Source organism: Saccostrea echinata, unplaced genomic scaffold, assembly GCF_033153115.1.
Source record: "Saccostrea echinata isolate AGI-Se365-2 ecotype Australia unplaced genomic scaffold, CSIRO_AGI_Sech_v1 ptg000009l, whole genome shotgun sequence".
Lineage (NCBI taxonomy): Eukaryota > Metazoa > Mollusca > Bivalvia > Ostreida > Ostreidae > Saccostrea > Saccostrea echinata.
This window is the reverse complement of record NW_026889758.1, coordinates 10,077,317-10,104,533: the sequence shown is the minus strand read 5'-3', so window position 1 is coordinate 10,104,533 and position 27,217 is coordinate 10,077,317. Positions and strand designations below refer to the sequence as shown.

Genomic DNA, 27,217 nt, shown 5'->3' with positions numbered 1-27,217 from the left:
TGGTCCGATTTCAATATAACTTGGCACACAAGTAGACTACACTAAGATACATAATTTATTGCATTGGTTTTTGATTTCGATGGACGGTGTTGCCATGGTTACTAAAAATAGAAATTTCTGTGAAATTCCTTTAAAACGCTACTCCTCCTACAGTTTTGGTCCGATTTCAATATAACTTGGCACACAAGTAGACTACACTAAGATACATAATTTAGTGCATCGGTTTTTGATTTCGATGGACGGTGTTGCCATGGTTACTAAAAATAGAAATTTCTGTGAAATTCCTTTAAAACGCTACTCCTCCTACAGTTTTGGTCCGATTTCAATATAACTTGGCACACAAGTAGACTACACTAAGATACATAATTTAGTGCATCGGTTTTTGATTTCGATGGACGGTGTTGCCATGGTTACTAAAAATAGAAATTTCTGTGAAATTCCTTTAAAACGCTACTCCTGCTACAGTTTTAGTCTGCTTCTAATATAATTAGGCATACAAGAAGACTATACTAAGATACATAATTTATTGCATTGGTTTTTGAATTCGATGAACAGTGTTGCCATGGTTACATAAAATAGAAATTTCTGTGAAATTCCTTTAAAATGTTACTCCTCCTACAATTTTGGTCTGATTTCAATCTAATTTGGCACACAGTTAGAATACACTACAATACATAATATGTATTTCTGTTTTTTTTTATTTGGGTGAATGGTGTTGTCATGGTTACTAGAAATAGAAATTTCCATGAAATACTTTCAAAACGCTACTACTCCTAGTTTTCATTTGATTTCAATATAACTTGTCACAAAAGTAGACTACATTAAGATACATAATTCTATTTATTGTTGCATGTTGCAATGTTTCAAATCCAAGTGCTACTTTTCTTTTGTTATACAAACAGACCAGTAGAGCTACAGTCTCATCAGAGACTTCTGGTTTACATAAAGTTCCATTGTGATCTTCTATTTTACATTTATTTGTGACACAATTTTGGTATTTCCCATAATAGAACATTGACACTGCCATTCTTAGTATAATATTAGGGGTACTCATCTTTTATCTGCAACTCCTCCTATATTACTGAATTAATGAGATTTTCCCAGAATCTTAATTACACAGTACCATTGTACACCTCCTATTTTGCATTTTGATCTGAAAAATATTTGGTCTAATTTCCCATAGCAAAACATGAACTTTGCCATAATACTCATATGGGGAGGGTATCATTTTGTGAACTCAATGCTCACAGTACCCCTAGTTTTATTTATGACATTACATGTAACAATTGTTATTGTAATTATTCAAGAGTAGTTAATCTTCTTTACTCTTCCTTCAATCTGTCATAAATTGAAGTCAGGTTATGACCCACATTTTCAAATTTATTCTTTTCTGAAATCCATCATTTTTCTTGAAAATGTACCAGGATGTCTTTGTTCCAAGTCAAATGGCAGTGTCAGATATGATCTCGTTAGCACAAGTAATGATGAAATGATTTTGTATTGCTATCACAATGTACTTGAGACAATGAACAAATCCTTTTTACTGGTCTCACTGTTTACTAGAAAGTTACGGTATCACTAAACATACCAGAGGTAACACAGGGTTTGGGGAATTATAAATTAAAACCTATCTTTAATTAGTATGTAAATATTCTCTTTTGTTTGAAGAATGCCGTCTTTACATTTTTGTATGGAATAGGCTCTGAATAGCTCTAATATGATTTGAGTAAGATAAAAGAGGGAAGTTTCATTTACATATACAATTTCCACATGTTGACACATTGGGGAAAGAAAATCATTGTAAATCAATAAAGCTGTCCCTACAGTATGCAATTTTATGTACATTTATTTTATCCATTAAGACGGACTGGGAAATGGGATTTGATTTCTGCCTTTTTTTTCAGGTTACTTCTGAGATGTGTGTTATTACTGAAAGCAGGTAGTGGGATGGAGAAGAAACAGGCCCTCCGGAGCTTTGTAGACAGCACGGGGCTGGAACCAGACCTTGCCGCCGGTATCTTATCTGGTATGAACCTGCAAATAAAAGTTTATCACCCTGAAGAATGGTCTGGGCTTACTCATACTTCTTTCTGATAGCCTTGTTATTTTCACACTCTCTGGAGTTTAAGACTTTTATCTGTCATACGTTATGTAATATGCTAGGGGAAAGCATTAGTAAATGCTTTAGGTGCTTGTGATGATAAATCAGAATTTCTCTTTTGGTTCTTTATCAAATTAAACTGTTCATGAATTAGCATGCATTTATGATGGGTGAGAGGAGAAACACAGACTGCTTTAATTAGAGACATGCTAAATTATGTAGTGTCATATCACGCTTTTTTAATTAATTTGTTTGTTAGAAATTTCAGCTTTTGTGAACTCAACAGAATTGAAGTACACATAGATGATTTTGAAAGCATGATTAATGTGTTTATGAATTTGAGACTTATCTTTTTAATGTCAGCTGTTTTGAACATTTTCAGAAGTTGGCTGGGATGTTGGACAGGGGATTCGGAGATTTGAGGATTACATTAGAATGGGTAGGATAAAGCCTGTCTATCCCCCACCTCAAGTTTCTGCTGGATGGACTGATGGTCCTGCACAGAGACTTCCAGGGGGAATACCCAGACCAGGGGACAGGAAACCCACCCAAAACTTACCAAGTAAGTTGTAAGCAAGATGGCCTCAGTAAAATAATCAGTACATGTATAACACTGCATGACAATAGTTTAAGTTACTGAATACTTTCTGTCTTTGTTTGTTTATTTATTTATCAGTAACTTCCTATAGCAATTGCAGAACATCAACCTGCTTTTGCTTAAACTTTGCAGATAAAAAAAATGTTAAACATTTTCCCCTTCATTGAAGTAAATAAACACACCTGATAGATTTATAAATTTATATACAATGCAATACCTCAAATAAATTTTCTCTCAAATTGGAGATAATTTTATATCACTGATTTAGACTCCTTCACTTTGAAGGAAATGAAATGGAAATCAAACTTTACTATCATCAGAGTATGCTTTTTAGGTCATACCTCTGGTACCCAGTGGGCTGATCCTTACGGAGAGGTGAGAAATCCCCCAGTAGAACGCATTATCCCAATAGAGAGGATGCCTGACAAAGGTAGGAATCAGACAAATATCTTCCAGTTTTGGTTAACCAATCCTATTTTTCAGCTGAAATTTTTCCTCTGTTTTTTTTTTTTTTTTTTTGGGCTGGATAGTGGAGCAGAGTTTGGTGTATTAATTGATGATATTCTTAGTGTTTGAATGCCCATATGATTACACCATACTGTATAAGTGGAATTTTTAGCGAGATCCAAATTTAGTGATTTACCCCAGATAACTGGAATATATTTTTAGCGAGTTTCAGAAGTAATTTTTGGAATTTTATGATGTCCAGAAAAATAGCTGTAATCATCGATACGCAATGAATTGTTAGCAATATTCAATTTTAGCAATATCAAAACCCTTGTTAATAATGCCAAAATTAAATCCTCGCTAAAAATTCTGCTTATACGGTAAATAAAAACAATATTTTTTAACTGTTGTGGTTAGTCTGTTGAACTTTTCATAGTATAGACAAGTTTTATATTGACTTTGGCCTGAAATTAGTAGGAAATAATTTGGACTTTAATCTCTATTTATGATTTCCATGTATTGTAGGGCACAGTATGATGCTCCCTGTAAATTCTACACAGCCCCTAGTCCTGCAACATTCTATGCTGAATCCCCGAATCTCTGCTCCCCCTGCAGTGGCCCCAAAACCTCTGACTCATTCATGGTCAGCTGGCCCACCCCCCATCAGCACTAACCCCCCTGGACCTAAGTTATTGGACCCTCATCCCTCTTCCTCAGCTTCTCAGCAACAACTAGTCAACATTAGGCCAACCACCCACACATCACAGGTAGCCAGTACCAAGTCAACAAATCAGCCAAAAATTAGTAATAAGTCAGTCACCCAGCCACAAGTTGGCAGTCAGTTAGCTACTTCCCAGTTCCCGGGGAATACCAAGTTATACAGTACTGAAAACTCAAAACCCTCAGTCATGGCAGGAAGTGGTGGGGAGCCAGTCAAGACCACCACCACAGGTAAACACGTAACAGCATCATCAACGACAAAGACCGCTGTACCATCACAACCAGTTACAACATCCACCCATATGACGCAGCCAGTCACAAGATCAACAGCGTCAACCACAAAGACTGCTGCACCATCACAACCAGTTATAACATCCACCCATGTGACCCAGCCAGTCACAAGATCTACAGCCATAAGTAGTCAGAGTACAACCACAATGAATGAACTTTCAAAAAAATCAGCAGCAGCAGACACAAAGGCTGTGACACCATCTCCACCAGCTTGTGAGTGAAAAACAACTTGATGATCTTTAAAAGTAGAAAAAATAAGATGTATTTGTGAAACATTGATGCCTCCGTATGGCATCCCATGTTGAGGGTTAAAATTTCTCCAATGCATATCAAATGCCAAGGTCAAGAGATCAAAAATGTTGATACCCAAAGAAAGGTCTTGTCACAAGGAAATACACCTGTGAATGATTAAAGCTATATCTCCAACCATTCAAAGGTTATGGCTAAGGTTAAAATTTTTCAAAATAAGTCAGACTCCAAGATCAAAGGTCAAAATTAATGGTGCACACGGGAAGGTCTTGTCACAAGGAATGTATGTGTGATATATGAAAGCCCTAGCACCAACCATTCAAAAGTTATGGCAAAGGTTAAAGTTTTTCAAAAGTAGGTCAAACTCCAAGGTCAAGGACAAAAGGTCAAACATTATTGGTACCTTAAGAAAGGACTTATCACAAGAAATACACACGTGAAATATGAAAGCCCAAGCGCCAACTGTTCAAAAGTTATGATCAAGGTTAAAGTTTTCTAAAAGTAGGTCGAACTCCAAGGTCCAGTTCAAAAGGTAAAAAATTATTGGTACCCAAAGGAAGGTCTTGCCACAAGGAATATACATGTGAAATATGAAAGCTCTTGCATCAACTGTTCATAAGCTATGTCCAAGGTTAAAGTTTTTCTGAAGTAGGTCAAACTCCAAGATCAAGGTCAAAGGTGAAAAGTTGTTGGTATCCAAGGGAAAATCTTGTCACAAAGAATACACATGATATGTATGAAAGCTCTAGCACCAACTGTTCACAAGTTACGACGAAGGTTAAAGTTTTCCAAAAGTAGGTCAAACTCCAAGATCAAGGTCAAAAGGTCAAAATTGTTGGTACCCAATGGAAGGTCTTGCCACAGGTAATATACATGTGAAATATTAAACCCTTGCACCATCTGTTCAAAAAGTAATGACCAAGGTTAAAGGTTTTCAAAAGTAGGTCAAACTCTAAGGTCAAAAGGTCAGAAATTGTTGTACCCAAGGAAAGGTCTTATCACAAGGAATACATATGTAAAGTATGAAAGCCCTAGCAACAACCATTGAAAAGTTATAGCCAAGGTTAAAGTTTGGTAAAATTTTGCAAAAGTTGGTCAAACTGCAAGGTCAAGGTCAAAAGGTCAAATATGTTGGTACCCAAAGAAAGGTCAGGGATTTATCAGCCTATTTTGGGAAACGCCATTTTTGGGGAATTGGGAAATAATTATCGACTTTTTGATGAAATTGGGAAAAATTTAAAATGTTGCTTATACATGTATCAATCATGTATTCAGGTGTAATTCATTTAACATTTCAGCATGAACTCTAATTTGGGCAACCAAACAGACAATTAAATATACATGATATAATCCAACTTCATCATACAAGATCAATTATGAACAATAGACTAATAAAAGTAAAATTGACTTCAATAAGTATAAAGTATTTACCTATACAACTTAAGGTATTACATGTGTTTGAGATTCCAATTTAGGTCATTATAGAATCTGTTTCTGGAGATTATAAACCTTCTGCAAAAAATTATACTAAGTACACATTTTCTCAAAACCCTCTTTTAATATGTATTAAAACATTGAAAATATATTTTTCTATCTGAAATAATGCCTACAGTCCTTACCATTCACTCGTAGATCAATTTTGTAGGTGGAAATAACTTTATAAATCTATACAATTACACAATATCACCATTTTCAGAAAAACAGAGGAAATTCGGATTAAAAGTTGGCGATGTTTTTACAGTGTTTTTAAACATGTGTTATGACTGTAGCTTTGCTAAATGAGTTAAATAGATGAAAATTACAGACAATCTGACAATTTTACTCTGTGTTTTCCCAAGATATTTAAATATAAAAGCATTGTTCACCAATTGGGAAAAAACACTGCCAAATTGGGAAAATCTTAACTCATTTTCAATTGGGAATGGGGCCGAATTTCGGCTCCTGAGAAGTACTGATAAATCCCTGAAGGTCTTGTCACAATAAATACACTTGTGAAATATGAAAGCCATAGCTCCAACCAATCAAAAGTTACTGGCAAGGTATAAATTTTTGTGGACAAACAGATGGACAGGGCAAAAACTATATGCCCCCAAATCTCTGATTATGGGATCGTAAAAATATGCTAAGTTGTTAGAAGAGATTGTACTTCAAAAACTCTAAGGTCATGTTTTTACTATTATTTAAGTATAAATTTTAGGTGTTTAATCCATTTCTCTATTATGATTTATGTACATATACAGTTCTTGCATGTAGATATACTTCTCGTTATTAGAAGCCAATCTTGCATTCAAGATAAACATCCACTTTTTTGTTTTAAGTCCACATTTTTTACTGAGATATTTTTTTTTGACAGCTCCCCGACCTCTGAAGCGAGGATTCTCTAAAATTGTTGAAAATGAGTCGCTGGTGGACCTGGCCAGAAAGGGCCTGATGGATGATATCTCTGAGGACAGTCATGACCACATGTACGTCCAAACGTTTGTTCTTCCAGACCTGACTGTCTTCTCTGCAGATTATCGTGCCTTCCTGGAGAAAGACTTGATTGAGACATCGACCCTTGTATCACTGGAACAAGCTGGTATAAGACACTAAAAAATACAACCCAATTATGGCAATGATTTTCTTATGCTGTGTTACAAATGTACCTTCTATCTTCATACATGTACATGTAAATCTGCCTTGAAAATGTTTTTGACATTTACTGTCATATGCTTTTGTAAATAAATCTGTCATGGAGGTGCATTTGTGCATGGGTGTTAAAAAAATTTCATCAGAATTGTTAATTTCTCTATTTTTAGGACGTCTTAATTGGTGGGCAGAAATGGGAATCTGTCAGCGATTGTTGCCAATGGCAACCACAGGAGATGGAAACTGTCTTTTGCATGCTGCATCTCTAGGTGTGTGGAGAAATGATTCACTAAGATCAGATATTAAAATAGGAGAAATTGGAAACAGCAAATGAATTCACAATTGATTTAACAATCAGTAGCTATTAAGCTGGTAATTGTTCAAATATTTTTATACCCTGCTATAAATATGGCTAGGGCACATAGTGTTTGTCATGTACGTCTTCCGTCTTTCCATCTTTCTGTCCTTCCACCTGTCCTTCTATCACACTTTGCATTTAGCTCAATTTCAAAGAAACTATTCAAGATATTTTTATCAAACTTCATATGCTGATACATATTGATGAGAGCTTTTCAATTGCATCAATATTTTTTTTACCTTGATCTTACCTTTGACCTCACTTTTCTTAAATTAGCGTTTAGCTCAGTTTTCAAAGAAACTATTCAAGATATTTTTTCAAATCTTATATGCTGATACATACTTATATGCTTATACGTATTGATGAGAGCTGTTGAACTGCATCAACATTTTTTTTACCTTGACCTTTCTGGTAACCTTGACCTTACTTTTCTTAAAATAGTGCTAAGCTCAGTTTCAAAGACATTATTCAGTACATGTATATTTTAATCAAATATAATATGCTGATACATATTGGTGAGAACTATTCAACTGCATCAACATTTTTAACCTTGACCTTTCCTTTGACCTTGACTTCAAATTTGTGTATAGCCAAATTTCAAAGAAACTATTCAAGATATATTTGTCAATCATTATATGCTTATACACTCTGTGAAATCACTAATTTTCATGTTGTTTAATTCCCAGCTTAGAAGGAGGGGGGGGGGGGGGGGGAGGAGGGTGTACTGTTTTACCCTTGTGTGTCTCTGTCCGTCTAGCTGTGTGCCAGTCCGTAACAAATTTTGGTCTCAGTTTTCTCAGCAACTACTCATCGCAGATGCTTGAAATTTTAGCACACTTTTTGTTTAGGCATGCCATATGGTGGGAATCATTTTTGTACGAATCCAATTTCAACTTCCTGTTTATCCGTGTATCTGTCTGTACCATACATAACAAATTTTGTTGGCAGATTTCTCAGCAACTACTCATCGCAGATGCTTGAAATTTTGGCACACTTTTTGTTTAGGCATGCCATATGTTGGGATTCATTTTTGTACAAATCCGATGTCAACTTCCTGATTATAACTGTGTCTGTTCATAACTGAACTTGTGTATTCACATCAGAGCGGGGGTATTACTAGTGAGCATTGGCTCACAGACTTCTTTGTTGTTTTCAAGGTATGAAGAGACCCAAAAATTCATATCCACCACAAAATTCAAAATTTCACATATATTACTAGTCATTAATTCTTCATCCACAAAATAAAATCCCCAAGAACCCATATTTTTTCATCAAATCATGAAAACTTGACCCCACGAAAATTTGTGATTTTACATGAGAGCTATCCAATTGCATCAAAAAATTTTACCTTGACCTTTCCTTTGACCTTGATCTCACTTTTCTTAAATTTGTTTAGCTCAGTTTCAAAGAAAACTATTCAAGATACTTTTTTATGTAAGCATAGGCACTGATGCATTATTTGGTGAGAATTTACCAACTGTGTCCAATTTTTTTTTTACCTTGACCTTCCCAATGACCTTTAACTTTACTATTTATTGTGCATAAAACTCAGTTTTATAGAAACTATTCACAATATTTTCATCAAACTTATTACACTAATACAAATTTTCATGTTGCTTTACTAATGAACCCCGGGTGGGACATTCATGATCTATTGACATATTTCTATTTGGTTAATGTTTTTAGTGTACCTCAGCCAAAGGCTCTAGTTAGGTTTTTCTGATTGATGTTTGTCCATTGTCTATCTTTCAATCTTTTACATTTTGGAAATCTTCTAAGAACCACTGGGCCAATTTCAACAAAACTTGGCGCAAAGAGGCACACGCTATTTTTGGGTGAAGTGAATCCCATTAATTAAGAACCCACAAAATATGTATTATGTTTGTGATTGATGTTTGATACAATTTATGTTGAACAGCGATGTGGGGAATCCACGATCGTCAGCTGATGTTGAGGAAGGAACTCTATGAAACCTTGACAAAGAAGCCGTACAGACATGCTTTATACAGGAGGTGGAGGTGGCAACAGACACTACAGAATGAAGAGGTAAGACCAGGATCAGCTGACATCGTTCATTTCATATAGAAACTCTCCCAGTTGATCTCTTATTCTTTTTGGTTGAGTTTTGTGTATTAGTGTGATCTATGTAATAAGGAGTGGTATGTTTACACATATATTTCTATTGATTAGTGTGAGTATATGTTTATTACTCTTTGTCATACATACATGTACTAGTATATCTCTCGATCCAGTGAATATCAGTCAATGGACATTTTTTTTATATCCCATATTTTGTACACTAGTGCTCCTTGTTGTCATGTAAGCAAATAATCTGTTTGCATTGCAAAACACAGATCATGATAAAATAATGATTTATTTAATAACATTAATGAAATGGAAGATATTTTCTAAAGGAATTGTTGGCTCATTCAAATTTTAACATGCATCTTTAGTGTTGTAATATTGTTTACATTGTTTATGAGGCATAATACAGCCAGGGAGAAAGGGGAAAGGGGATAAAAACCATTAAAAGTAGGTAAAAGAATGTGATTAAAAATTAATTAGAGTAAATTTCACAGGTTTGGGATTGGATATGAATTTTATCCAACAAATTCTGTGTTTTTCTATTCCCTTGCTGTAGGCTCTGTAAAGAAACACACAACTCGTTGGATGGAATAATAACTGATCTCAAAACATGCTACATGTAAATCCTATACATATTATGATATGTGAATTATATGGTTAACTTTATAATATTGATCTTATTTGTAACACATAGCTTCTGATTTGTTAGTAAGGACAAAAGGAGTTATGAAGGTAAGAGATTTAGAGGGAGACAACTCTATTAACAGAGAAAATAGACAGAAACTTATATTAACTGTTATCATCTGTAATTTCTGCAATTTTCTAAATCAACTGTTGAAAATATCCTCATCTCCTGCAACTTGTGCATTTTGTTATTCATATAGACACTGTAAATCCTGCACATTATATTCAGATCACTTGCTTCTCTTTAATTGGAGGGTAATATGTAGAATAAACTTAATAAAGTGGGACACATGAAAAAATAAATATAGCATAAAAAGTGATACAGTGGGGTTTTTTTAATGAAAAATTTATACAGCATTTTGTACGTTTTTCATAAAAGAAAATGTTAAGGATTTTTTTTTTTATATATATACATATTTAACATACATGTAGCTTGTCAAATCTGTGTTTTTCAAACTTAGTGCACCACAAGATAATTTTAATGCAATTGTATTTGAGAACAGAATGAAGTAGAAAAAAGATTTTACATGCATGAAAACATTTCATAAATGGCATCAACTGTACAATCTCTGTTTCTAATTCTAATATTAAAATTCCCAACCCAAAACCATTAAAACATTTGTCTTAGTATGGAAAAACATTTGGATATGTTTTTTGAAAGAGTCTTTTAAATTTCTTGTATTTTTATGGAAAGAATTTGTCAAGTTGACAGGACTTTGCATATACATGTAAATGTGCCTTGTGCCTTCATGTAATTCTTTTTACTGTCTTGTTTTCCATCAACTTTTTTTTGTATTCCCCTTTCATCTCCCCACTTCTTTTTCTCAATATGCCTACAAACTATGTTAAAAGGGGTAATAAGAGGAATTCAAAATACATTTGTCAAATGAAATGTAGGGTTGTATGTGCATATGTTCAAAGAAAAAAATCAAGATTAAGGAATTTCTTGTCAAAACTTTCTGTCACTTAAGTACTTTTTTAAACTAACAGCATCATATTCAAAACTCTAGCTGTATGTTGGGATAGTGAAGAAATGGATCTATCTTCAGATATTAGGGACAAAGGGTGAGGATTTTAAGACTTAATAACTTGTCTGTGTACTTTTAAGCTAACTGTTTTTGTCTAATTATATGCAAGTAAATATGTACATGTAAACATTTTTACATATGGTCACTCTGGCAAGGTTCAATCTCGAATGGTTAAGATTACTAATGACTGTCAGTGTTTTAGTTTGTATTAAAGAAATACTTACAGTGGCTGTTTACAGTTTAATTTGATGTTCAAAGCTAATGAATTTCAATACTGATATAAAGTAAATGATGATTAATCACTCAAATAAAGTTACAAACAGGGATTTCTTACATGTACTCATTTTCAAATATTTTTAGTCCTGATCTAGGACTTGTATCAGATCAGTAGAAGATTTAGACATTCTCGGTATATAAGTAGTAATATAGATCTAGACAAACTGAATTATTTTGTAGACTGATCTAATATTCTCAGTAACAGATCTAGAAAAAGTAATGTCACCCACTTTCGCAAAAGTGTCATTTGTCTGTCTGCACAAAAACTTCAATCTTGGTCATAATTTTGAATGAGATGTGACAGGACTTTCATATTTTACATGTGCATTACCTGTGACAATACCTTTCAGATAGTACAATGATGTTTGACCTCTTGACTTTGACCTTAGAGTTTTGACCTACTTTTTAAAAAATGAACTTTGGTCATTACTTTTGAATGAGAGAAGATGGGGCTTTTGAATTTCACATGTGTATTACCTATGAGAAAATCTTTTTGTATATACTGTGAATTTTGACCTCATGACCTTGACCTAGAAGTAAAACATTCTTTTTATATTTCTAGTGTGCACTAATTGTGACAATACCTTTCTAAATGTACTATTTATTTTTACCGTGAAGTTTGACCTAGTTTCAAATATTTAACCTTGGCTATAGCTTTTGTACCTAAAAAGACGGGGCTTTCATATTTTACATGTGCATTATCTGTGTCAAGATCTTTCCAAATGTACTATGGTTTTTATGTCATGACATTGAAGTTTGACCTACTTTTCAACAAATTTAACTTGGATTAACATTTTGTAGGCTGGCGTAATGTTCACGGAGGAAGTGTTACAACATATGTAGAGTTAAGTTAATTATTTTGTAGGCTGGTCTAATATTCTCGGAGGAAGAGTGGCAGACAGAGTGGAATAGTGTACTGAAGTTAGCCTCCACCAAACCTCGGCTATTACCGGGTATTCGGCGGAATAGCAGCTGTTGTGACAGCCCCATAACTAACTCCAGCGAGTACGTAACACCATGGTTTGGGGGTTTGATATCTGTCCGACACATTCACAAGTATACAAGGAAACCTCAAAGTCAGATTAAAATTTCATGTATGAATACATGTAAATTATGATGCAATATTTCATATACAATGTACCAAATTGTATATTGACTTTTACATTTGAATTTACAAATAATATGTCCTAGTACAACATTTACAGTACAGGCAACGCGGATCCCGTATTAGACCGCGTTCCCTCGGCGGTGTGTTAATCCTTTCCGCGTTACACCGTCGCGGGTTTTGATCGCGGTACTACCTGCGACCGTGTGTACACCGCGGCGGGGCCAGCTACCGTTATTCTTTATCTTAGATGTTGTTTCCTGTAAAGTGTTGTCGATTTTTAATAGCGTCAAAAAAGGGGGGGGGGTGTAAGCCATTAAAGGTTACGGCCTGCATTAATTAAATGAATTTTTAATTCAATTTTTAAGTATTATCAAATTGTATAATAATACTTGTGTAATTATTTTTTATCTATCTTTTTTTAAAAGTCATTCAAAATTAATTAATTCTCAAATTTAAAAAAAGAACGTATAATGCCAGTGCTTGTGGTAAAATTTGATGAAATATCGTCAACTGAAATATCGTATATATTTTTTAAAATCAATAATTCCAATATAAATGATCATGAAATTGCTAAATAGTGCACAGTAAAATAGATTTTTTAAAAATGCCATATCATTTCTGTTAAAATGCATTAAATACAGTGTTCACGATTTGCCAGTGCCAGTGTGGTTGTGTTCTTGGTTACATGTAGCTATGCGTTTATTTTTCTGTGAGATTCTATCACGGTCATTGGTTTCTTGAAGAAAAAATGCCTCTGTATACGTATCTGTTATAAGTATAAGCATGAAAAACGATGCTAGATAGAGATGGTAACATTATGATATTAAAGAATATACACGTGTACATTTAGGAATATGTTGCACAATTAACTTCTGACAAATATGCGCTAAACGGAAGAAATATCAACATGATCTTTTTTTTTTTTTTTTTTTTTTGGTTATTGTTGTAAATAAAATCGTTACATTCTTTTCAGAATAATTTCATAGCTAGTATTTGACTGTATTTCTATTTCCTTTCTTTTGAAATTAATATAATCATGCGGCTCTTCAACAAATTTCACGTACATGTATCGTCAAATCAGAAAGGACGGCTCTTTTATAAGCTGTTTATATGAGCCTAAATAATAATTTGAACATACAGCATAGTAGATGAACTAATTATAATCAGCGGTAGGCTACAAGTTTTCAGGTGTCTGTGTAACTGGCCCATACCCTTACGAAATACCTGTAATACTGTCAGATTGCGTAATCTTACATCATGAAGAATGTTGGCGACCTTGTAAATAAGTGTCTTGGAATCAATCTCTTATCAAGCAGTTAGTTTAGTTAAATTAGTGTCTGTGGCTATCACTGTTCCCGTGTTCTTCATTAACTGGCAGAATTAGACAAAGTGCTTACTGGTCAATAAACCGATAAATCAGCTACAGTAATACCTATCCGTTCACAGAAACGACTATTTTGAAACCGAACAAAATTTGATTCACAAGCAATTTCATTTAAATTATAATTATAAATCGATAAATCAATAAACTGATTTCAGGAAAAACGATGCACGTGCCGTACATGTAACTTTCTGTATGTTTTCTCTCTCTCTCTCTTCCTTTTTTTTTTGGTTGAAACTAATTCAAATTATACTTACATGTACAGGTACATGTATAAACGTATAAACTGAGACGTAAACAAAATACATGTACTTATAAAACATAATTTGATTTGATTTATTTTATTTTTTTCAACTCTATTAATTTGTTTAAAAAGTTTGATTTTTAAAAAAAAGGCAACTGTGAATATATTGTCTCAAATTTCTTGGTTGAAAATAAAGAAATAATGAGACATTGAATGGACTGGTATGTCGTATGGCTAGACAACGATGTGCGCATTCGGAGAGATTTACCTCAGGTACCCTAGGACACTCACAGGTGTGAAACCCCCAGGGCATGCCGTTTCCTGCTCTGGGTCTGCTAATCCCTATACACAGGAAATGATCGCGGCTAATACTTAATACACAAAGAAACAAAATTTGTCAAAGTATACGTTAGCAATTGATTTTTTCCTTGAATATTATTGAAAATAAAAGTGTTGTGAGTGTAAAATATCTCCCTTCTTTATATTTGTTCTCTGGAGTTCATCACCATGCATGCACATCCTATGTTATTTTATTGAACATGTAAATGGAGAAATAATTTTTTTTTTTTAAAAATCATCGTTTACCAAAGAATTAAATATCAAGGTGAAGAAAGGATGATAGTTTTTTTTTTTATTGATAGCTTGTATACCGTTTACGTGCCCACTCTCGACTTCGAATATTACAGCTTTCCAGTAATTTGACATTTTCAGAAAAATGCTTGCACATTCGTACAATAAAGCGAGATTAATTTAGTGAATTATAGTGTTCTAAATTTGGTAAAAATACAAAAACATAAACAATATAAAGATGCACCTTTTTTATTTCATAGGAGTGTTGAAAATTGTTAATCGGAACTCGCACTGATTATTGTTTAGCACGTGTACATCATTATTGCAATTCGCATATAATTTGAAAAGACTTTTTAGAGCTAATAAACCCATCATTTAATTTTTTTTCATGCTAAAATTTCAAATAACACAGCTTATAATTCTATTTAAACGAAAGATGTCGCCTTAGCATTGATACATGCAAATAGTTTTAAATACAAATCTAAAAAAGTTTATAACATCTTCTGCTTTACAAATTCTTTTTAGGAGTATGTTTATTATTTTCTATTCATCGTTGCAAAACAAAGGAAAATACTTTCATAAATAAACATACTCTGTAGTTATTTTTTGTTACTACATGAAAATTTCGCAAATTCTCGTTCGGGGAGATAACTCCCGTTTGTTTACGATACTAGTTGATCGATGATTTAACCGCGGCGGGGACAGGTAGGTGATGAATTTCCCGCGGAGGGAACGCGGTTTACCTGTCTCACCTGGCCAAATCCCGCGTTGTGTTTATACCGCGACGGGGCGCGGGAAATACGGGATCCGCGTTGCCTGTACTGTAAGTATGTATGTTGGGATAATCAAGATTTTATATTATATAATTGTTAAAACACATGTATATGAACTTCATAATCTGGTCACGATATCCTTAAAGGATTTCTAATTTTACTTTGAGATAAAAATTTAATGGCATATCTACCCAAAGATCAAAATGCATATATTGAAGATGAAGCCAGCATAATTTTAATTAAAGCTTCATCTTGTAATATAATGTCTCTTTCACTTTCCAGCGATGAGAATTCCCCCGTGATTTATGAGAGCTTGGAGGAGTTCCATGTGTTTGTGCTCTCCCATATCTTACAACGCACGATTGTCATTGTGGCTGATACAGTACTAAAGGACTCGATGGGGGAGGCTTTAGCCCCTATACCATTTGGAGGTATAGTGTAGGAAGATTGTATAAGATACAGATGTCACTCTTAAGTTAATAGATTATTTTAAAATTATTACTTTATTAAAATATTTTTGACTACTGTTTACTTACTTTTGTTATACCTAGATACTGTTTAATGGAATTGCATTTATAGGAGGTATATTTGAAAAGTATCCTTGCAATGTTATAGGGATTTATCTCCCCTTGGAATGTGAACCTAAGACCTGTTACCAGTCTCCTCTGCTGTTGACTTATGATGCAGCACATTTTTCAGCATTAGTTCCTATGGAAACAGATGAAAAAGACAGTCTTTCAAGTGAGTTATTGAGTTGTTTGATTATTCAAATAACATATTACATTACGTTCTGCTTATTTATCATCATTTTTATTTTGCATTGACTCCACTTATTGTGTGATATTTTTTTCAACAAGCTTTAATCATTCTTCTGATGACTGTTGAAAGCTTTTCAATATTTTTGAAATAGAACAGCCTTATGAGCAAAATCAATAGACTCTGACAGAATTTTAGTACAGTAAAACACACTTACAGTGAACACACCTAAAATGAATTGATGCTTAAAGCAAAGTAATTTTCATTCCCTGTGGCTATAAAATGTATTGTGAACTTAATGGATATAGCGAATAATGTCTATAACAAAGCAAAATCGTCAGTTCCTGAAACATTGTTATTACCGGTAGTGTGTTTTTCTGTATATGTAATATCCTGTTTACAGTTCTGTTCAAAACTTAGTCCAATGTGATTTAGATGGTCTTTGTGACCTGTTCTCCTTTATTTCAGCTGCAATCCCATTGGTTGATCCCTCATTGAAGATACTCCCGATACATTTCTTAGTAGACCCTGGGCCTTCATATAACTGGGAAACCAAAAGCAGTGCCCCAGAATCTCAAAGCAAAATGGTGTACAGCGAAGAGGACAGAATAAACTTACTGAAATCTTATCTACAAATAGAGCGTCTTCCAGCCACCCATCTGGAGTATGATAGCGATTGTGACAGGAGAAGTGGAGGTTCTTTTGAATCTGATGATAACACGAAGAAAAAAGATAAACAGAGCTCACAGCAGGGCACTGGTGTCACCAAGCAATTTGGGAGTTTGGGAAAAAGTATCAACAAAAAGATTAAAAAGAACTTTGGCAGTGTTGGGAAGGCCTTGAAGAGCATGGGACCAGAGCAGAAATTGAATAAAAAAGGATCAGTGGGTAGTGGACTAACTCAAAGTACACGTGTACCCATGACTATAGCAGCCATGGCTGAGCAGGAACAGTCATTGGTTCTCTGTGCCAAAGTCTCCACAAAGCAGACTGAAGTGCACAAGGAAATGATCAAAAATTACATGTTGGATGCTAGGCATCAATTCCAGCAGGACAGACAGAAGATGCAGGCAAGAGGTGAGGAGATACGCAGGCGATCCATGGAGATCGATAGAAACAACGAATGTATTACTCCAGGCTGTAAGATGTATGGTAACTTTGAGACTCATTACATGTGTTCCAAGTGCTTTAATGACCACAAGCAGGAAGCTGAGATGCAGGAAAAGTACAAAAGTGGAAATCACACAAAGGGGAAGACAGATGGTGTGGAAAGTTATGGGAAATCAAAGTTTTATTTACCAACAGAGGAGGAGGATCCTAAGGGCAATAAAACAAATACCTCAACTGCTAATCCCGTCCACCTGACTCCCCAAACAGTTAATCTCCCGCCTGAGAGAACCCAGGCTGAGGTCAGACCACGCCCACAGTCCTTTTCCCATGGCAACACGACAAAGACAGTTCCTGTGGCAGAGACAAGGGATATCCGCTCATTGTCAAACCCACTCCGAGCTCGCACGCCATCACCAGATTATGACAATGTGGACTATTCATTCAGACTCAAGGAGATTCCTGTCACTGTGACCAAGCCCACCCCCACATCTCCCCAGTCCAACAGACGACCTGCATCAGACATTGTCAAACCTGTAGATCGACCCAAAGCTGCTAAAACATGCAAAACCTCTGGCTGTGCTTTTTATGGAAGTCCAGAACAAAATGATTATTGTTCTGCGTGTTATAAAAAAATGAAACAGAGACTGGAACAACAACAACTCACACGAGTTTGATACTAGGTCATTATTTATATCATCTAACTCATGTTATTAGATTTGATACTCAAGGTAGGGTCCAGATGTTAGATTTGATACTCAAGGTAGGCTTAATATGTTAGATGCTCGAGTTAAGTTTAGATGTTTGACTTGATACTTGCACTTTGGTTGAGATGTTAGATGTTAGATTAGATGCTTGAGATAGTGTTCATATTTTTGATTTGATACAAAGGTTGAATTATTGGATTTAATTCTGAGCGTTTTGAAGATTCAGTCCTACAACTGGTATAGATAGCTAAATTTAGCTGACTAATATCATTAAAGAGGCATGGACACAGTTTTCAACTTCAAAAATTTTGGTAGAATTTCTTGAGTTTTCAACTTCAAAAATTTTGGTAGAATTTCTTGACTTACATATTGCAAGAATGAATAATGTGTAAGACTGATATATATATGTATAAAAACCTGTTTTTAAACTTCTTTTATTTAAAAATTATCAATACTAAGAATTTTGGGCATGTTTAATTGTCATACATCCTGGCCTTTTCAAGAACTAAAATTTTTCTTAATAATTGAGGAAAGAGGAAAGTCTATGTTTTAATAGCTATAACAAGAAAAGGTCAAAAAAAGAAAACCAACCCTCAAGTTTTGTCAGCTTGTGGTCAGTGATGTAAATGATGTCAGCAAATTTAATATACCCATTAAAACATAAAACATTAGCTACAAGAATTTCTAAGAGTATTGCATAAGCAGTACTAGTCTGCTACCGGCAAGTGTAATCTGGTTTTCCTTAAAAAGGCTGTAATTCCGTCAAAAATCAATGTAGTGTGAAAAATGCAAACTTGGTCTATAAATAATTAAGGTAGACTCACATATCAAAAATCAGCTCAATATCTGCAAGAGTTTAGGAAAAAAGTGTGGAAAAATAAGTGGGTTCCCTTTAAAATTTACAAAGACTAATTCTGTTAAAAATCATCAAAGCAAACTTGATCTGTAACTCATCAAGGTACAGTTCCATACCAAATAGCAGCTTAATATCCACAAGAGTTTAGAAAAAAAGTGATGAAAACCAGGTGGGACAGACAGAAAGACAGATAAACAGACAGACAGATGAGGAGGAAACATATACCCCCCTCCCCTTAGGGGACTAATAACAGGGCTCTTGGCAATGTTTACAAACACAGGTGTTGGTGTAAGGTTATGTCATCATTGTCATTGAGAATTAAAATTTTTCATGTTATTTCAATCATTAAACTGAAGCTATTTTTAAAATTTTTTAAAATTTTAAGCAAAACAGCAATGCAAGTGTGTCCATACCCCTTTAAGATATTACTGTGGTACTATAAAATAAATCTAAAATAACAGTAACTATGTTATGTTTAGGTAGCAAAAGGGTGTGTAATTAGTGCAGTTGTTTGATTTGATATTCCATCTAAAGTTCAGATGTTAGATTATGTCTCTTGATTAGCAGTTTATAAAAATTAGAAAGTGCTTAGTGAAATTTTTGTAATATATTATCTCTTACAACTTAGATACAAGCACATTTTAGTGAAATATACAGGTAATATTCACTACAGTACTAAAGAAAAGTATCACATAAGGTATGGTCATTAAATCTCTGTAAGTTTTGCACTTTCTGTACAATGTACATGTATGTATTTATTTTTCTGCATGTGATTATATAGATTTTTTTTTAATGTTCTGATATATATATATATATATATATATATATATATATATATATATATATATATGTATATATATATATATATATATATAAATTAAAATAAAATCCAAGATAAACAAACAAGTTCACATTTAATTATTACACTAAGCGCTTTCGCCGTGAGGCTCTTCAGAGTGTAACAAAGTTTATAAAAACAATACAACTTGGTTGTAATGACGTCGTTATTGTGACGTCATAAAGGCAGCATTATATATTGGCGCAGGTAAATGTCATTAGGGCGCCAAAAGTAGAGAATTGAACATATGTACATTGTGATGAAATAGACTGCTAATTTTAAGCTATAATGTTCAATTTACATTTAGTTTAGGTTTAAATAATTTAACAAAGTAATCTTCCTTGGCTCTCCGTAATTGTTCATTATTTTCTAGAACTTTATAAAATGGAAATATTAAAAAGTTTCCATTCGCACATGAATCCAAATGTTCACTGCATGGCGTATTCCTGACAGAAGGGTCCCGTATTTGTTGTTTATGGACTCTTATGCGGTCGTAAAATCATAACAGATTTATACTACAAGAAAACGGATTCCCACCAATACCTTGTATTTAATTCCTGCCATCCTTCACACGTAAAACGTAACATACCTTTTAATATGGCAAGACGTGTTTGTACCATTGTCATAGATGAAACCAGAAGAAACAGCCGTCTACAGGAATTGAAAACTTTTTTACTTAGACAAAAATATCCCAATGATCTAATAGACGTCGCTATTGAAAGGGCCAAGTCAATACCAACTATAGATCTCCGGAGTTCTACTAGAGCAGGGGCCCAGGAAAACAATAAAGAAATCCCGCTTGTCGTTACACATAACCCCTGGAACCTTAATATGTACAATTCCGTAAAACAGTGCTTCCCCATTCTACAACAATCCCAAAATCTAAAGGAATTAATTGACCTGAAGAACATAATCTATAGCCGACGCCAACCCCCAAACCTGAAGAAACTCCTTACAAGAGCCAAATTTTCGTCAAATGAAGACATGTGCACAGTGGCCAAATGTATGGACCCCCTATGTGGAACCTGTCCTTATCTAAAAACAGGAGAGACGTTTACTTTTAAATGTGGTAAAACATTTACCGTAAATGCGAATATGTCATGCAAATCTAAAAATTTAATATACTGTATGACTTGTACTTCATGTGGGGAGAACTACATTGGACAGACCGGTAACAAACTAGCTGACCGCGTAAGAGTCCATAAACAACAAATACGGGACCCTTCTGTCAGGAATACGCCATGCAGTGAACATTTGGATTCATGTGCGAATGGAAACTTTTTAATATTTCCATTTTATAAAGTTCTAGAAAATAATGAACAATTACGGAGAGCCAAGGAAGATTACTTTGTTAAATTATTTAAACCTAAACTAAATGTAAATTGAACATTATAGCTTAAAATTAGCAGTCTATTTCATCACAATGTACATATGTTCAATTCTCTACTTTTGGCGCCCTAATGACATTTACCTGCGCCAATATATAATGCTGCCTTTATGACGTCACAATAACGACGTCATTACAACCAAGTTGTATTGTTTTTATAAACTTTGTTACACTCTGAAGAGCCTCACGGCGAAAGCGCTTAGTGTAATAATTAAATGTGAACTTGTTTGTTTATCTTGGATTTTATTTTAATTTATAACCTACCTATACTGTGGACTTTTACTACAATTTCACTATATATATATATATATTCTATATCATGGTTTTCATATCATTTCTTTATTCAAACTTTCCATGATATAATTGTAAATAATATAGATTTGAAAAACTTCAAGTGTAGATCACAGACCTGATTATTGTAGAATTTTGTCCCTAGTACTTACCATAGTTTTCAGATACACAAATTTTGTGATGTTGAAAACATTCCACAATTTTTGCTTTTTCGCTCACAGAGTACAAGAATGAATACCCCCCACTTTAAAACAGTTTAATTCTTTAGTGCAGACTCTGTTTAATACATGCAGTTAAACAAGTGTTCTTTTTAAAAAGAAATGAGTATGAAGTGTAAAACTGAAACTTTTTTCCAAAATGGAAAGTAGGGCTACTTATGCTTCTGAGTTAAAAAAAAAATCCTTGCACATATTCATGTATAAAGTAATTATTTTTTAAAACATAATTTATTTATTTATTTAAATAATCTCTTAAATAAGTACATTAAACATTTTAAAAGATATGAAAAAAAAAATTAGGGGAACCTGCCCAACAAAGGAAGTAGTCTGTCATGTTGTGTGCCTGAAAAACGGTTACATGTGTCAAATGTCTCCTGTGAAGTTGACTATGAGTGGCCACAGACAAAAAAATGTCATTTTGTTAAGGATGTACTTCTAGACAAACATCAGGTTATTAGGCCTACTGGGGACAAAATTTGCATGATGCTGCATTCTTTGGCAGTTGTTGTGACATACATCCACAACTTACATGAGGTGGGTGATATGAATATCATCTCAGAAAATGTTGAAGGCTTATATTCTTTCTTGGTGTTGTGTATTTTGAATATTTACATTTTTGAATTGTTTAAGTCATGAGCATTTGCAAGGGAGTTTACTTTTGTCAAATACAAGATGTATTTTCTTTTTTTAACTTTGTGATGTTACTATGCAATTCATGCATTTTATTTTTTTTTTCTGTACTTAAAAAAGCTTTATAATTTATCCTACAATTTTAGCTCACCTGAGCCAAAAGCTCAAATGAGTTTTCTGATCCGATTTAGTCCATCGTCCATCTGTCTGTCCACCTGTAAACTTTTCACATTTTTGACTTTTTCTCAAGAATCACTGGACCAATTTTAATCAAACTTGCCACAAGGCATCCTTGGGTGAAGGATTCATGTGTATTCAAAAAGGGCCACGTCCTCCTTCAAAGGGAGATAATAAAGAATTAGTGAAATTTAGTGACATCTTTAAAAATCTTCTTCTCAAGAGGCACATAGCCAGAAATGTTGGAACTCACGTGAAAGTTTCATTACATAGTGTAGATTCAAGTTTGCTCAAATCATAACCCCTGGGTAGGATGGGGCTTAATTGGTGATCAAAGTTTAACAAAGGAAAATAATTTAATTTTGTTTGTATTCTAGCCTCTGATTGGTTAATATCCAAAAAGGAACACAAATTATTTCTGTATAACCTGGTTTGGTATGGGGACACCCCCCCCGACAAACAGTTGAATCATCTGTATCCATAAAATCCTCTCATTTCCAGTCCTCGGGATTCATGGAAAATTCCAGATTTAATAAATGTACCTTTAACTTAACAATAATTTGATCTTACCACATATGAATAAACAACAAGGCTGTCGCTAGGCCTATGCATCAGTTTTTACCTCCCCTCGCTTTCCATCACTTCCGTTACTTCCGTTACTACGGTTGTATTATTGAGCGGCAAATTTGAACTAATAAAAAGCAACGAAATTTTACACCCTTAGTTATTTAATGATTTTAATTAAATTATAAGGAATGACTCTAATTCTTGGCCAAATTATTCGAGTATAACCTAGTTTGGGTCAGTTTACGCTGTTTTATAATCCGCTTCGCGTTTTACATAGGAATATATGGGGAAAAATCAGCTGATAAAAGAACAGCAAGGCCACAGTGACTCAGGTGAGTGTTGTGGCCTATGAGCCTCTTGTTAATTATATGTGTTCTTGGGTTTTCTGGTAAGCAGGGTATGGTTTCCTCTTCTGAATGACTCAAAAATCAAAACTTTCAAGCCAACATTTATATGTGCAGTCATACAGGGAGCCATAAATTTTCCATAAATCAAGGTACACAATTATATTCTCTTATGTGTTACCCCTTTTATGAACACATTGAGGGCCCTGAAGTCTCTTATGTTACCTACTACTACAGCATATAATGGCCAAGCTAAGCTGAAGACAGACAAAACAAAATCATGTTCTACAATTTTATTCTGTTATTTTTTTTTTTCTAAATTGGACACAAAATAAAGCATTACTTTGGCCTTGTTATTGATTACAGACTGGTTTTTATACAAGCAGTCATGTTTATAGATATATTTATAAATAAACTTTAGGGTGCTAATTTGATTGTTTGTGACAATAAAATAATGTACTTGTCTGTCTGAAGATGTTAACCCAGAAACTCCATGTTTATTGCATTCCATTGGAAAATGCCAACAAGATGTTCAGTAGGTAACTTATTTGTTAACATTAGTACAAATGTTATCAGTTAAATGCATTATACATACAGTTAAACTTTGTCATCTCGAACATCTATATCTCAAAGACCAGGGATATGTCAAAGTGATTTGGCAGTCCCAACCACTTTTTCGTGATTTTTAACCTTGTTATCTCAAATCCTCATATATCTCAAAATTTAATCTTGGTCCTGTCACGTTCAAGATGACCAGGTTTGACTGTATATTTAATTGAAAGTTTTGAAATAGACATTATTTTATGAGAGACTTGGGATTGTAGATTGGAAGCATGTTAAAGAAAAACAGTGTTTATATGTATTCTGTACTAAAGAGTATGTAAACCACTTGATATATAGTGAGATTAGAAAAAAACTGATGTATTTCTCACCAAAGTTATTTTAGTCAACCAATATACCTCTACATTCAGTTTATTAAATGGGTGTTAATAGTATCAACACACATGAAAATTGTTCAGTTCACCTTAACCAAGTGAGTTTTTCTGAATGAGGAGAGTCTGGTCATTGTCTTGTTTCTCTGTATTTTTTTTTTTAGTTTACATTTTGAACTTCTACTCCATAACCACTGGACTAGTTTATACAAAGTTTGACACAAAGCATCCTTGGGTGAAGGGAATTAATTTTGTACAACTGAAAGGTCACACCCCTTTTCAAGAGAAGATAATTGAATAATAGTGAAAATGGTTTGGATCATTTATATCTTATTTTCAAGAGCCATTGGCACAGAAAAAAAATTAAATGGAAGCTTCTCTCTTAAATTTTTTTTTTCAAATCATGTCCCATGGGGCTGTTTTGGGGAGAGAAAAGGGATCAAAGCTATATCTTCTAAGTGCAAGAAGTCCACAAATGGTGTAATTAATATGTAAGCATCTCCATGGAGTGTAGATTTAATTTTCTTCAAATCATATTGAAAAGGATTGGATGTGCCATATTAAAAAGGTCCAAGTTTTTCATAAAAATATACAATGCACTGGGGAAGATCTTTTAAATATATTTACAGAAGGGAGTTAAGTTTTACAAAGAAATACAAATAATTTTAAAGACAATACTAGCAGTAAACCTGAAGTGTTAAAATCATGGACTTCATTTGATGGCCACAAAAAAAGGATTGTCTTTATCTTCATTTGCCAGGAAGAGAGAGAGAGATGAATCAGGTGAGCATTGTGGTCTATGGGCTTCTTCAATCCAGCACTTTGTCTCCTGGCTTCTTCAATTCAGCACTTTGTCTCCTGGATCTAGTCATCAGTTATTTGTAAATGGAAAACTTCAGTAATATTTATAGACATCGTGAAATTTATGTCTTGTACATTATTTCCTACAATGTATTAAAAAGAGATAGCATATTGTAAATATGAAAATTTTCATGAGGGGGTTGTCTGTGTAATGAAATGAGCAAAATTAACCTCCGAGTACTTTAAGTTTGATGACAAAATGGCTGGAACATTGTATCAGTGAGTGGATTCCCTGTTTATTTAATTATTAAATATAAATTTATTATCTCTGCTAAAGAGAAGTTGGGTGGAGTTAAGTTTCACTTGTGATTGTCTGTCTGTCTGTATATATAGGTATTCACTAGATATCTCAAAGAGTTGTTAACCCATATTTTAAGGAAAACTTAAGAAAATGGATGAGGAGGAATAAATTAGATTTTGACACAGATCATGTTGACAATACACAATATGGATACTTGAATTTTATTTTTTCCTGTTTACTGATGGGAAAAATATCCCCCTCCCTCCAATATATTCATGTTTGCAGTATAAATCTGTGGTGCTTTAATTTCCATTGCATAATATATTTTCTTTTAGCATTTTAATATGCTCTAATTCATAAAAATTAATTTCAGACTAAAGATAACAAGTTTTAGATAAAGGGCATTTGCTGGCTTTAGTATGATTTAAATATTTGTCTCAGCTAGTGTGCACGATTTTACTGTCAGTCTGGTCATTTTGTTTTTCTTGACAACCGTGGGCAGTAGTATATGAGCATTAGAATGTTATAGTGTGTGACTTGTAGGTATAATGGGGTATTGTAATGTCAGTTCTACAGAAGATCAACAGTTCTTTGTTAGATGCCTTATAGATTATTGAGGGATCCGACATTTTTACCTCTTGTTGATTGCTAATGTATTTTATTCACCGTGCCTGTGTTACGTTTTGTTTGATATGTGCAGTATGTATACTATTTATTGTTGAATTAGTTAGACATCACTGCTGATTATTACCTTTAATATTTATTGCAATAAAACTTTTTATGAAACATTTGTATTGGCTCTTTATTTATTCTTCAGGGGAGACCACTATTGTTCATTCCTATGTTTCAGAAATATAGTCCAAGAGTTACCCCTCCTGATGCACTGTCATAGTGTTTTTGTAGTCCCTATTTGCAGATTATATATCCGTTTGCTTTGTAAGTATCCTTGAAGCAGTCATTGCAGTTAACTTGCCCCATTGAAAATGGAAGTCAACAGAGAACAGAAAGAAGTTGCAGTGTACATCTACAGTAAAACGTGTAATAAGCTACCTAATGACTCAGAGGGCAATTTTACATAGGTCACATAGGTGATTGCTAGATACACTGGTCAGTGTATGCTCCAAACCATATCTATTGTGCAGATAGACAGAAGTGTTCACCTGTTGTACACTTCAAATAGCGACAAAAAGTATTATAAGTGCAAAATTTCTTTAAGAATTGGACTTGGAAAAGCTACCTCTAAGAACATGTACCAGTATCATTTGTGCATAAAATAAAAACATTGCATTCAATATCATTATGTCCCCTTTGAAAAAAGAAGGCATATTGGTTTGCACCTGTTGGGCAGTATGTCAGTCATATGGTAGACCAGGTGTTGTCCAATCACTATCTTTAGAGCCCTTAGCATGACAGACATTTGAGGTCACAAGGTCAAGGATGAAACTACTCGTGTAATAGGAAGACATTGCTCAATATCTTTAGAACTCTTAATTTGCTTGACAGAAACTTGGTATGTTGATTCTTAAAGTGTACTGATGACCCCTATTGATTTTCAGAGGGACCAAAAAGACGATTGACTGCTGAATATCTCAAGAACCATTTGCTTGACAGACATCAAACTTTTTACACTGGCTCCCATTGAGGAGTAGATGACAATATTGGTCTTAGGGTCACAAGGTCAAAAGTCAAACTGGACAAAAGAAAATATTTTCCACTCAAAACTGTGAAATCACCAATTTTCATTGGAGGGGGGGGGGGAGTTGT

The 27,217-nt window shown here is 34.0% G+C and overlaps 1 protein-coding gene across 2 annotated transcripts; it reads left to right on the top strand.

The window, feature by feature from the left end:
• Positions 1-1,911: 1,911 nt before the first annotated feature.
• Positions 1,912-18,240, top strand: LOC133181745 (uncharacterized). 2 transcript variants are annotated; one of them, XM_061316321.1, is made up of 11 exons: positions 1,912-2,026; positions 2,484-2,663; positions 3,034-3,129; positions 3,672-4,370; positions 6,760-6,984; positions 7,205-7,303; positions 9,311-9,438; positions 12,331-12,485; positions 15,824-15,972; positions 16,157-16,282; positions 16,766-18,240. In XM_061316321.1, the coding sequence occupies exons 1-11, from the start codon at positions 1,948-1,950 to the stop codon at positions 18,079-18,081; spliced, it is 3,252 nt and encodes a 1,083-aa protein (XP_061172305.1). In that variant the 5' UTR covers positions 1,912-1,947; the 3' UTR covers positions 18,082-18,240. The 2 variants fall into 2 exon arrangements, with proteins under 2 accessions (XP_061172305.1, XP_061172306.1); XM_061316322.1 differs by having other exon boundaries at positions 12,331-12,470; positions 16,766-18,239.
• The last annotated feature ends 8,977 nt before the right edge of the window (positions 18,241-27,217 follow it).